At 40.0% G+C, this 13,950-nt stretch overlaps 2 protein-coding genes across 6 annotated transcripts in view; one reads left to right on the forward strand and one right to left on the reverse strand.

Moving 5' to 3' along the window:
* plppr1 (phospholipid phosphatase related 1) overlaps positions 1-8,791 on the forward strand; it is a 73,510-nt gene extending 64,719 nt beyond the window's left edge. For 3 of the 5 annotated variants that reach the window (XM_051413415.1, XM_051413414.1, XM_051413417.1), the window contains exons 5-8: positions 415-665; positions 2,144-2,320; positions 6,654-6,785; positions 7,350-8,791. In XM_051413415.1, the coding sequence (XP_051269375.1) occupies positions 415-665; positions 2,144-2,320; positions 6,654-6,785; positions 7,350-7,382 (593 nt within the window). In that variant the 3' untranslated portion in view covers positions 7,383-8,791. Of the gene's footprint in view, positions 1-414; positions 666-2,143; positions 2,321-6,653; positions 6,786-7,116 lie in introns of all 5 variants that reach the window. The other 2 variants (XM_051413419.1, XM_051413418.1) reach the window with 2 other exon arrangements.
* Positions 8,792-10,440: 1,649 nt separating this feature from the next.
* grin3a (glutamate receptor, ionotropic, N-methyl-D-aspartate 3A) overlaps positions 10,441-13,950 on the reverse strand; it is a 45,980-nt gene continuing 42,470 nt past the window's right edge. The window contains exon 10 of the mRNA XM_051413241.1: positions 10,441-12,443. Coding sequence (XP_051269201.1) covers positions 11,864-12,443 — 580 coding nt within the window. The 3' untranslated portion in view covers positions 10,441-11,863. The remainder of the gene's footprint in view (positions 12,444-13,950) is intronic.

Raw genomic sequence — 13,950 nt, forward strand, 5'->3', positions numbered from 1 at the left:
GTGGGCTGAAAGTGTCAGTGCAATCATTCATATTAGATGGTATTTTTTCTGTGTTTATGTTTCTTTCTCTGCATGTTGTCCACTCTTCCTTCCCTCCAATTTAACCTGATTTTAGTCCAGCATTCAACGTCAGTACTAATGGCAGATTCATGTGTGCTGCAAACTTGACAAAAACCAAAGAAGCAAACCTATTTAACCTTTATTTGAGATTAAGGCAAGAGTTAAATGATGGAATATGCTGCAAAATCAATATTTTGGAGCGTGCCTATTTTAACCCTGGATATAAGGTGATTACATCATGATGTAAAGGGGTAAATGTGTGTGAAGCATTTAAAGCTGTGTTAATGTTTCTCTGCTGATGGATTGTGTTTTTTTATGTGTTATAAATTCTCATTGTGTGTCTGTGTGCCCCAGGGGTGTTTGCATTCGGTCTGTTTGCCACAGACATCTTTGTCAATGCGGGCCAAGTGGTAACAGGAGGTCTCTCGCCCTACTTCCTCTCTGTCTGCAAGCCCAACTACACCGGCACAGAGTGTCGTTTTAATCACCAGTTTATCATCAACGGCAACATCTGCACTGGAAACCCCATTGTTGTGGAGAACGCACGCCGGTCGTTCCCATCCAAGGATGCTTCACTGAGTGTTTACTCTGCTGTTTACCTGACGGTGAGAAGAATGTTCATTAGTACTAGGTACTATAATGAATTTTAATGAGAGCATTGTATAGACATGGAGGTTTAAACAATGGAAAAACATCATATAACCTTTCACTTTTAAACATAAATGTTTGTTAGATGTTAGATTACTATTTGTTCAGCTTTTTTAGTGCCACATGGCAAAATTAATATTGTTTTCCAGCTCAAATGCTTTCTCACAATGGCATTAAGTTCAAGCAGTGGCCCGAAAGTGCTGTGACACCAGACCATGTGATGCATTAGAATCTGTTATATAGGATTCAGGACATTTGTGAGAATCAAACGTTTCTACCTGCTGTTTCACACTTGATTTAAAGTCAAATTATAAATGATATATGTGTGAAGTAATAGTATTAAGACAATGTGTGTCATTAAATTTAGGGTGAGAAAAGTGGCTTCTTTGAGGAAGTCTGTAACCTTGAGACACTCATCAGTTTAACTGTGGATAATTAAGAGTTATTTAACTGCTGAACTAAAAAATATGAATTTAATTATGCAGTTTGTGTGTCTGAGTTGTTACAAATGTAAATATGTAAATTGGTAAATGAATTTAAAATCAAATCAAGTCTATTATGTACATAAATATAGTGAAGGTATCCTCTCAATACAAAATATTTTTCAAACAAAACCAATATTGAAATTCTCCACCAGATTTTCTTCAACAACAGCCCGAGCATTAAAAATCAATGTCAAATTTACTTTTTGCACCAGAGTTACTCATTTGGGACTGAATGTAATTAGTATACATCTTGGTGCAAACAACAAAGCAATCAGAGACAAATAGATCTCAAGAATAGTTTTCTGTAATTTAAAAAAACTTTGAAAAAGGAATATTTGCTGTGAAAAGTCGCTACATGGCACCTCCGGCTCTTAGATGGAGGAATTGGAAAGGAGAAACTTCATTATTCTTGAAAGTGTGTCGAGGGATAGTTCATACAAGCATTGGGTGGGTTCAGGCGTTTTAGGGAAAGTGCCTGGAGGAACACAGGAAGAATCGCTTTTTGAAAGGCTATTTGAAGGAGCTGGTATTTTATATCAGAGTGACGGATGGGCTCAGCGGCTGCAAAGTGGAAGAGAGAGCAGGTTTTATCAGCTGGAGCAATAGATGGAGGAATACAAAGACAGATTGTTGATGAAAAGGGGATTTGATAAGCACAGCTCCTCGGTTGGCATGCAAGATGGTATAAGTTCAAGAGCATATGTCTCACAACTATCACTCATAGTTAGAGGTTCCCATATTAGGTTAATCTTTTATTCTTTTCAAAAAAACCTCTTTGTTTTGGAGTTATTTCACTCATATGATGCAAGTTTTTGACATCTCTCCTCAACTGTTTTGCCATGCAATGAAGGTTTTGTGCTTGTGTGAAATGGTAAAATATTTGATTCCACATCTGTTGGAACATTTCCAGTTGCTCTGCATGAGAGTTAATCTTCTACACTTCTTTTCAGATGTACATCACCAGCACCATCAAGACCAAGTCCAGCCGTCTGGCCAAGCCTGTTCTCTGTCTGGGTACGCTCTGTTCGGCCTTCCTCACCGGCCTCAATCGAGTCTCAGAGTATCGAAACCACTGTTCGGACGTAGTGGCTGGATTCATACTGGGATCAGCCGTCGCTCTGTTTCTGGTGAGGATGATGGAAAGAGTGAAAAGTTTGAGGATTAGAGGAGAAGAGAAGATAATTATTCTGAGGTGGATTCTGGTCATGACTTATTTTTGAATTATAATAGTATTTTCCAGCTCCATTTTGGAACTGACCCAAACCAGTAATTAAATGATTAATGCAGGCTGCCGCCCTCACCAAGGCCTGTAACATGGTTTCAGTAGCATTTTTTTAAAAGTCAGTCTTAATGCAGATTTATGTCCTGAAATTCTTATACACAGCAGATTTCTTAGTAGTGATTTATATTTGTCTTTAATGACAATAACAAGTGTGTGTCAAGGCCACATCTGGTCAGCCATGTATCAGTTCAGTAATGAGTTCTTAAACGCATAAGCTAAAAAGAGTAGTTTGTGACGATGTGTTGTAGGGAGAGGGTGTGAAACAGGATGCAGCATGGTTTATACTGAGCTTGAAGGAGGTTCAAATACAGGTGAGTTACGATGGAGGCAAAAAGGCAAGCATGCACTGTTTGATTGGGCGAAAGAGGGGAAGAGAAGAAAGGCGAGGAAACACTAAACTGGCACCTGGATTTCTACTGAGACCAGCCGTCACTTTGGTTTTGAACCAGCTCAGTGAGGAAAGGCAGAAGGACCAAAAGTGAAAAAGGAAGTTGAGGGAAGCAAATTGTAGTTGTGTTTAATTCAGAGATGATGGAGGGAAACATAAGGGAACCAGTGATCTGATAAATTCTGGTTCTGTACTCCAGAGGAGGGGAAGGAATGTTGTGTTTAGAGATCTTGTCATGTGTCTTATTAAAAGACATGTCTAGGTATAAATTGTGAAGACTGGACTTGTGTTTCCAAGCAAGAAATGTCCCTGTCTTGCTGTCTTTGGTGTAGCCTGTGATGGATTGTCAAACAGCCTGAGTTCCACTGAAAATTACAAAGGCTTTGTCAACATCAGATTTTGTGCTGAGTGTTTAAATGCAGGCTGATTACAACTAAAACCCTCAAGTTGTATTTTCTTTGTCATTGAGAAGAAAGGAAAGGAAAGGGAAACCCCAAAAAATATATAAAAAAATATGTATTTAACAGTCTCAGAGGCTTCATTACATGTAATTACCACTGGGCAATCCTGTAGTCTGAAAGAGAGGAGAGAAAGGAGGAAACATGGAGGCTGAGGCAAGAAGATTGTTATTCGATCATTAGCTGCAGCTTTTGATTCAAACAAAGAGGACCCCCTCAGATGTTCTGTTACTACTGTGATCAAACATTTATTTATTGTGATTTAATGGTTGTATGGGAATTTACATCTTGACAAAAACTAAGTAAGTAATTTGGGAAGGGAATACAAAGTGTTGGATTGACAACCATTTTTTTAATTGATGACATTGACGATTTGACAGTATGATATTAGCATTTAAACTACTACAGCTACTCGTTGGTAGGAGACACCCAGGTGTAGTACATTACTGCTCTTCATCATATTTAAGATGGATGACAGTGACTTGCTGATATTTGATATTTAAAAATAGACCAAAACAAACTCAATATATCAGCCCAATTTTCCAATAACAACCTAATGGTGGCGCTAGAGGAAATTCAGGGTAATCACCAAAGTCATGAGGATACATTGTACGGTAACAATAACTGTCTGTACCAAGAGTACCATTAATCGACCAAGTACTTGTTAACATATTTGGACAAAAGTGAAGGGCCAAGGGACTGAGAGACTGACATTGACATCCATGGAGGAACCCATAGAGCCATTGGTTATATTCTGTGAGCATATCATCCAACATATGTGACATAACGTATAAATATTTCATACATTTTGTTTTGCACCTAGATTGTGAGTTGCATTAGATATGGAAAAACCTTATTGAATGACTGGCCTAAGCATTAAAATGTTTGTGCAGACATAGTAGAAGTGCATGATTAGTTAAAATCCTGTTCGATGTTGAGAAAGTGAAGGGCAATAAATAGAGATAGCAATGAGATTTATAGACAGCTCTACAGGGCGTGAGGAGGGGTCCAGATACTGTGTGGTGAGCATTAGAAGGGCAAATTAGGACCATAGAGGATGTTCAGAGGATGGTAGATTTTCTTACTAATAGATAGTTAGAGTTTCCTGGGTGAGTAGTACCAATCATACTAACTCTTGCCATGTTGTTATGGATTTGGGAGGAAGCTAAAAGCCAGTGATGTGCAGTGTGGTCAACATGAAGAAGCTTGTCCTTGGAGGAAGATGAGCCACTGCACCGCACTCTTTAATGAAGTTTCTGAGCTTTCAGTGATTGACCTATAAAAATTGATATACATTGAGTCAGTGATCTCCAGGGAAAGATGAACATAAGAAAGTCAATCATCACCTCAGCAGCTTTGAACCTGCTGATTTCCAGCTTATAATCAGCAAAGCATGAACTGAGGATGGCCGCCTCTCCCTGTCACATTTACCCAATGGTCCTGATGAAGCTTATCAAGCTCTTGTCATCTGAAAACTGAGGTGATTTGATGGACTGCTATCTTGAGGGAAATTAATTGGTACAAAGAGAGTAAAAAGTAGGTATAGCTCAAATCCCAGTGCTATCAGTGCTCACAGAGAGGATATCTGAATGGACTCATCAAACAGCAACTGCCTTTGGTCTTACAAGAGGTTTGTCTTCTGCCAGCAGATTGAGGGATCAGTGTTAAGCGCTTTGTCAAGGAGCTGCAGGATGATGTTGGTAAAATCCCAACAGGAGACATAGGTGTCCAGTTGATCCAACACATCTTATAGAAGCAAAGCCCCTTTAAATTTTTAATAGCTTTCAATCTAATTCAAGGCTTTCAGGGTATGCCGAATTTCCATATGATGGAACATCTTATTTGAAGCAGATCAGAAAAAACATAATACAGGAGTCAGGTCAATCTGGACATGATTTGTTCGGTACAAAATTAGATCCTGTGGCAAGTAAATATGAACTTTTATCTGGAGGAAATCGCTATAGCATTTCCATGGCAACAGGCAAATTTCACTTTGCTCACCTGAGACAATGGATGGCAGCTTGGCCCGAGCCTTTCTTAGCACGGATGACAAGACGCAAAAATGGAAAGAAAGCAGTCTTTGGGGCTTTGCTTCAGTTGAATGAAAACAAGAAAGCGGAAACAATACAGAAACATATTTGAAACAAGCAGGGTGGCTGTAGCTTATAATCCATGGGTAAATAAGAACAGTTGAAAACAAGAGAGAAAGGAGTGTCAGTGTAGAGCTGAATGCAAAGGTTTGAATTTTGAACATATTTGACTTGCCCTTGACTCAGTCTTATTAACTTCAATTACAGACATTTTGTATGTTTTTGTGAAAAGGTGATACTGGAGTGTTGTCCAGCAGAAGAGGTTCATTTATTTGCTTGGTCTGGCAGCAATAAAGAAGCACTGTCCATGACCTGCCACAAACCTTGAGCATCCTCCAACAGTGAATCGCCCCGCTTCATTTTCTCCTTTACCACTGCCTAAGGGCATGGTTGGCCTGGGGGAGGAGGGTTGGGGGTTCTCCCTCGGGCTGCCTTCTTTGATTAACTAGTCCATGGTGGAGTACAGAAATGCGGCAACCTTGGTGGTGTCTACTGTTAGAAGAACCCGACAGATGGGCAATACAACAGAATTTACAAGTAACTGTAATTTACAAGAATCTTAACAGACATATAAATAAAGAAACAAGGCATTAGTTCATTCGTCCTGTTGGGCATAGTGCCACGCCACAAAGAGGAAAACCCCAGAGCATCTCCATTGACTACATCAAAGGATGGCTTTTGTTGACTCATGCAATGGTTGATTGATCTTTTGCTCCCATATAAACTTTATATTAGAACACTAACGTTTCTGAAATAGAAAGAAATAATATTTCTAAATCTCAATGGTGCTCTTAATAGTTTTAAAGCCTGCAGTGCAGTGCAACTGCATATTAAAATCTTTATAGTATCAAGACATGATTTTTACCAACACTGGCTCTAAATAGGGCCATTCACATTTTTTGTATGTTTCGTAGCTGCCATAGTTCCTCCTTCGTGCTTGGAAGGGGAGGGTGCAGCGAGGGAGTTACAATCTGGAAGTACACCGCTAGATGCCACTAAATCCTAAACACTTGACCTTTAAGTTTAGTAAACAAATACTTTGGCAACCCAGCCTGGTTGGAACCACATAAAGTTTGTAACTTTTGTAAATGTCATAATACCAGCCACAAGGTCAGAATGTCACAGCTAGCTAACTAACTTTCCCATCCTGAGAATGAATCCTTGATGTTTCAGCTCCACTGAACACTGTGGCATTGTTAACCTACCTTGCTATTAATTTTGAATTGTCCTCACACTTCACAGGGTATATGTGTTGTGAACAACTTCAAAGGCGTCCACAGTGCAGCAGCTAAACAGAAAACTGAAGATTACCGCGGTCTGCCTCTGATGACTTTCCCCCGTGTAGAGAGCCCTCTGGAGACCCTCAGCGCACAGGTACCTCAAAACACTTAACCTGGCATTTCAAAAACCTAATCTCTATGATGCACATTATCTTTCCCCATTAATTGGCAGAGATCCCTCAAGACCGCAAGCTTAGAAAAAAATCCCCCTTCACATACTTTGAGTTTACTACTACTGTAATTTGGTTTGTACTGTAATTTGCTGTTACTGTAATTTGTTGTAATTCATGTTCATGTCCTGCCTCAATTAGTAGTTTTCCTACATTTCCTGGAATTCCCAAAGGGTGTTGCATTCATCAACTAAAAACAGGGTTTCTTTCTTTCTTTCTTTCTTTCTTTCTTTCTTTCTTTCTCTTTACACAAAGCAATGACACATGTTCAAAAGAACATACGGGCATGACATTTTGCACTACACCCCTGTACTCCTTCCCAGTTGCACAGAAACATATACAAACCTCACACAGAGCACTCCTAATATTGGTTGACAATAATTTCCTCTACCTTTTCATTTCCACACATTTCCCTCCTTTCTTTATTACTTTCTTTCTTATTCCTCTCAACCCTTATACTCCATCCCTCCTCCCACGTCCATTTTCAGAACCACTCGGCATCGATGACGGAGGTCACATGACTAAGGGGGCAGCACCGGGTCACGTTTGCGTCTCCACAGCACTTCCAGACACAATGACGAGGACGCATGCCACGTGGCTCCGAATGCTTGACAAAAAACACTCCTGATATATCTGTTTAATTCACCTAGGGGACAAAATACAACATGTTTCTAATGGTTCTCATCTAGTTGGGCTATGCTCAAATCAACCTGCCAAGGCACACAGATCTCATTAGTTGTAAAAATATCACAAGGCAAACTTAAGCACAGATTGTTTTTTCCAGATACTTGAAACCATTTGAAACATGGGACATTTTTTTCCCTCCAAGGTGTGCTGTTTGTAGTTAGAGGACAGTGTTTTGTACATTTTTGTATGAGCGAGTGCTGTAGCCTATCCTGACGGTGTTAAACCTGCACACTTCCTGTCAGCTGACTCACTCTGTTTTACATCACATCCTGTCTGGTGATTTGCCTCGTCGATCACCACATCTATCCCCCTCAGTCTGAAAAATCTGCTATGGAAAAATATTGATGTTGTTGTTCTGTGATGTTTGTCATTTGTACAGAGGAAAAAAGACAGAATCCTTCTTTTTATTATCTCTTTCTGTACATTTATTGACCATGTCAGGTCATATTTTGTAAAGATTTTTGTCAATCTGTATGATTATTATGATCCATTTGGACCTGTTTGCCTGCTGTAAACCTGGATATGTTTTGGTATCAGTTTTAGGTGTTTTGGGGAACAACCCCAATCCCCTTTGGAGGAAATGACAAGGAAGAGTCAGTGACATCCTCCGAGTCAGAAAATGGGGTTTGGCACTTGCATTGCCATGTTATCAGTCACAATGAAAGTGAAATATGATTGGTTGAAATGATCACTCTGTGTGTGTTTCACCCCAATTTCCTGATTCACTGTGATGTTAATAGGGTTTTTTCTACAGAGGGGTCTAGTAGGGCTAGCCTGTGCCAGATCTGCCTAAAGATTTCACTCATAAGGCTGTACATTTATATTTAAACTGAAATCCCAATGGAAGACACCGTTAGAAAATACATGGAAAAAAGAAAAAGAGAGACAGAAATGCTCGTTGGAGTGAAACTCAGTGACTTTCTTAAGGCCTGGCTAGCCCTTTTATTGGAAACCAGGCTAATGACTCCTGCTTCACTTTTCCTCCTTGAGGCACCCCTTCCCCTCCCCGACCCACCAGTGGATTGTGATGCAATGTTGTGACTCCATTTCTCATTGGAAGATACGCCCAGCATGAAGAAAGAACTCAAGATGTTTTATAGATATTCATGATTTCAACTATACTCATTATCATTGTGGTTATAAACGTCTTTTACTTTGAGAACAAAAAAGGCATTTTATTTAAAATGCTGCATATATTTTTTTTTTCTTGGTTTGTCCACAAATTAAATAGTCAGTAGCAACACTGTGTTCTCTTGTGTTTTATTTTCCCTCTCATAAAAAAAGACATTGAGTGATCACAAACTGTAAAAAGTCTATGGAACTTACGTATTAATATTGTACAAAACAGGGTGATGGCGCACACTAGAAACATAACTATAAATACTGTGTCATTGTTTCTATTGGCTGCTTGTTCACAGCCACTTGGTCAAAGCTGCACAAAGTTGAACTTAACTGGAAGTCACCCTACTTCTAAACATTTGATCAGTAAAGGTAGAAGGAGGTTGAGTTCGGGGGGAAAACACCCGTAAAATATGTACTCAAGCATGATGCTTAAAATAATTAAATAATTCCAGGACAACTTCACTAAATAGATAATGAGTTTTAAATGCTTGAAAGTTTCTCAGAGGACTAGTACATCTTCAGGGTTATTCTTCAAAAAATCAAAAATTTCTTATAGGAGACGAGGAAAGGAGACACCTGATTTCTCACACTGTTGCCTCTGAGAATGGGTCAGGACAAAAATATGATGTTTTAGCAAACCTATGTTTAGACAAGCCCCCAAAATAAGTCAATATGAATATGACTTTATTTTTCACATGAACCAAGTCTCAAATCCTGTGAGGCAGACCTTTTCTCCTCACACCACTGCCATCCAACCACACATGCTACCTGGACAAGTGATTAGAATGAGCACGGATACACTAAAATCAGGCTGTTATTTAGTTTTTCTGTTGATCCATCCGGTTACGACTGCAGCGACTTCAGTGATGTTTATGTCACAGCTAAGCAAGGCATACACACACAGAGACACAAAGAAAGCTGATGGCTCAGCCAGTGCACTTGCTCTTTTGCTCTGTCAGGTATTCATTTCAGCTGTGACAGCCTGCGCTTACCCTGCAGACACACTGGCTAAATAGATAGGGACTGTGTGTGTGTGTGTGTGTGTGTGTGTGTGTGAGACTGTGTGACTGTGTGTGTGTGTGTGTGTAGGGCAGTATTTGACCATGCCATGTGTTTATAAAATGTCATCCTTCGCTGTTCTGAGTATGCCTTCCTGTCCAAATTGCTGTCCCCCAGCAGTATGACTGAAGAATAATGCAACAACCAAATATCCTTTCAAGGTGTGCAGCAAAGCTCTGAGTGGGTTGGTTATGTATTTAGCTGCAGGTTGTTTTTTTTTTTTAAAAAACCATAATGGAATCTATTTAGATGGGAGGAAATGAGTAACTGCAAGTGAATCTCAATGGCCGACTTGGGGGGGGGGATTACAGCATATAAATCCTCAATGCACAGTTTGATCGCTGTGCCCTCGATGTCAGCCATTGTTCTGTACCACTGGTTTCATTGATTAATCTTCATCACCTATTCACATAGCACATCCCTTAAGTCCTTGAGAGAGTAGCACGATAGTCATCAAGACTCCGGTCTTGATTTGAGTCAGTTGTCAGTAAATTAATTTTGTTGCTAGGTGACATTAAGGTTGTTAAAATGAAACACTGTCATTACTAACAGTTTCAAGGTTATGGAGGCGTAATACAGTTATTAAAAACCAAGTAGAGGTGCATCTGTGCACTACTGTCCTATATTCTGCGTTGTTATTTGTAATGGATATTCTATATTCATGTGTGAGGTAATTAGAACATTTTAGGGAGATTGAAGAAAAAAACTGAATTTAAGTGCAAAGAAGAGAGGTAAGTTTTTAATAACAGAACACATCCAAATGTAAACAGAAAAGATGCAAGAAAACAGGTCTCATCACAGAGGGACTGCTTCAGTGTGTTCAGTTGTGATCAATCATCATATTCAAATAAGATGTCAGAGTTTGACTAGTGGTCTATGTTCATTTTTACGTTTACTATTTAACAAGGGGCTTGTACCAAAAATGGAATGGTAGGCCTGTGTTGTGTCACGAGACTACAAGAGCACCGATATGATCTCAAGTGGCGGGGTAAAAGGCCCTGTTTTAGGTCCCTGACGGAAAAAGCTGAAGACCCTTGGATTTATGTGTTACCATTTAATGTATTTCTTCTTCAGATCCTGTGTTGTTTATAACCCCAAAACCATTATGAAGAAGAAAAACATCCAGGCCATAAGTCAAACTCTGACGAGTTAAATGATGACTTGTAGGTGCAGCTTTCTTTAAGGAACTAGAAGTGCATCGGTGGAGTGCAGAACATTATACAGTGATCCCTAAAATAACATTTTGTATTGTCCTATCCATCACCAGATGCCAACCAGATGTTCTTGATGATTATAGAGGTGTCTTATTGAAGCTTTATATCTTTTTTTTGTTCTTTAGTGTAATAACTTATCCACCAACCCATTGTAAGTTGCACTAGAAAAAAATTATCTAATGCATTTTCAAAGGCCAGAATCATTAGGTCATAACTGATCACCAAATTGTATTTCTTTTCTTTCCCTGTTAAAGGTACAAGATTTCAGCAAAACACAAGGACATAAATACTTAAGTGGCTGGGTTCAGCTTCAGGTCATTTACACTTTCAATGAGTCTCAACATAAGACTCAGGTGAATTAGGCCACTAAGCTTAAATACCAAAGAGTCGTCATATCTATGATAAAGCTTATCATCATGGCAAGCAAATCTGTACCCTTGAAGAGACAAGGCTTAAAAGGGAAGGGATGAGCGGGACCAGAGGAAGGAGAGAGGAGTAGGAATGGTAGTAAAAGGAAAATATGAAGGGATCGGAAAGAGACGAAAAGGAGGTGAAGAAAATGGGGGAAGGGAAGTTAAGAAGAGGAGGGTTTGCACAGCTCTTCAATGACAGCAACAAGCTAGTGAAAACAAATTTGATTCAGGGTTCCTGGTTTACCTTTGTCCAATGCCTCCCGTCTAAGTAGATCTCATGTTCCAGAAGTCAAATAAAATTCTCCTTGAGTTACAGAGCTGGATCTGATCCCTGGAGAACGTTTCAGTCCAGTGTTCAGTGGAACTCCTGAGCCCAATGGAGGATTTAGCGCCCAGAAATCTTTAAACAACCTCATACAAGGATCCTTTTCCAGAACCTACAGGAAGTTTTGGAAACTAGTCCCATGTCTATCCTGGTTTCTCTGGGCAAAACAAAGGAGGAAAGCTTCAAAACTCCGGGAGTGTGTTTGTGTGTTGGTTAGTCTGCTGGTGGGACTGGGTATACTGACCAAACTGGTTAGACTGGTGACTAGTGGGCTGACAGGGTGCAGTCTGGTTTGCTTGCTGGTTTTCTGATTGGTACTGTTCTAGCTCTCTCTTCCTCCTCATGGCTGACTGCAGCTGCTGCTTGATTACAAGGATTTGACCCTCCAGTTCTGACAGCTCCTGAACCAGCGGGTTCCTACCTACACCCAGACCGGGGCCGCAGTCGCCTGCACCCAAACCCCGGCACTGTCCTGATGTTATGCCCTGCCCGGAGCCCCCCTGCCCTGGCCCCAGTCCTGGGCCTAACACCCGCCCTAACAGGTCAGAGCGACCGTTAGAGTTGGTTACTATTGGCAGGTGTTTCTCCAGAAGGGGAAGAGAATGGGGAGGAAGGGGAGATGGGGGTGGTGGAGGAGGAAGATCCTGGGAAGATGGGCGTTCCAGGTCATTTTGCATCTCTTGTGGAAGGACCCTGCGTCTGTTGCAGTGGGAGGACTCTGCAGGATTCCAAGATGCTGACTGGTTGTTTCCCTCATTGCACCTGGAGGTAAGACAGATATACAGAAAAGTGTAAGGTGGCATTTTTATTTCTGCTATTGTGAAGAGGCTCATGTCGAGATTCCTGGAGGAAAACAAACAACCAGGGTGAATGCTCGCAAAAGGCTGTGCCAGTTTTCTCCCTGAATGTCCCAATAAATTAAAAATGCGTTTTTGTGTTTGAAGTGAACTGTTCTGCTATTAATTTCTTTTAAGAGCTTGGCTCTCGGGATGGCAACATCTGTATGTGTTTGCTTGGTCAGTCAGTCCACCACTTTTGTTCAGACTGAAATGTCTCAACTATTGGACAGATTGACTCCTAATGACTTTTCTGATTCCACAATTTTCACATTTTAGTTTTTTTGTGAAATATCCTGACATATATAGGATGGATTGCTATGCAATTTGATACACACTGTCATATTCCCCTCTGGAAGAAATAATTATCCTTTAGCACCACCATTACGTCAGATTTTAATTTGTCCATTACTTTAGTTTATGACCCAATTCCTGCAAAACCGATGATATTCCCATCAGCCTCAGCTGTATTTAGTGCTAAGTACCAAATTGTCTTTGCTAACATGCTAAAATTCTTAGAGTTGTTTACAACATGCTGACAATGACAATTATAAGTAAAAGTATAGCCACAGAGCCACTTGCCTGGCTGTTTACTCTTAGTCTTGTTTTAGTCAGAAACCTACGCTTTCCATATCTAAATAGTCTGAATAGGCTGCTCGGTTAGCTCAGTCGGTAGAGCTGGCAACCCATTTACAGAGTTGCTGCAGTGGCCCGGGTTTGAATCCGACCTGCGGCCCTTTGCTCATCCCCTCTCTCTCTGCCCTCCTTTCCTGTCGATCTTCAGCTGTCTCTATCAAATAAAGGCATGAAAAGGCAAAAAAAAAAAAAAAAAAAAAAAACTTGAAATAGTCTGAATAGGTTTGATCATTAACTCTACACTTAAATGTATATATGATCGTGGATTAGGCTACTCCTGGTGTTTTCACTGAGCTGGGGGAAAAAGCTTTCTCTTACTTACTTTTACTGCATCTTAATGATCTAGTCCCATTTGAAAAATGTAAGGCTATGCAAATTGTAACTGGTGTGCTGTCTTGGCCAGGTCTCCCGCTGAGAAAAGATTTCAAACTCAAGGGACTTCCTGGTTAAATTAATAAAAATAAAAATAGTTGTCATCCATAATGACATTTAGCAACAAATCTTTATTTTAAGCCATATTAAAATCATGTATGACATTCTCTCTACTGTATGACCTTATCTCTCTTTTTTACGTTTTACTCCACTGTATTGAGCTGGCCTAATGGTCAAGTTGCCAACCTATTTTGTGATAACATGCCCATTATAGTAAGAGCAAGAACAGCACATCCAATAAACATTGTGCATCTGTTGTTGAGGATCTGATGCTGCAGGTAAAGCAGCCAAGGATGTCATAATCATGTCATTATTGAAATATAATATTATATTATTATATATTTGTTTTAATGAATATCCCCCAA

Source organism: Dicentrarchus labrax, unplaced genomic scaffold (genome assembly GCF_905237075.1).
Source record: "Dicentrarchus labrax unplaced genomic scaffold, dlabrax2021, whole genome shotgun sequence".
NCBI classification, from domain to species: Eukaryota; Metazoa; Chordata; class Actinopteri; family Moronidae; genus Dicentrarchus; species Dicentrarchus labrax.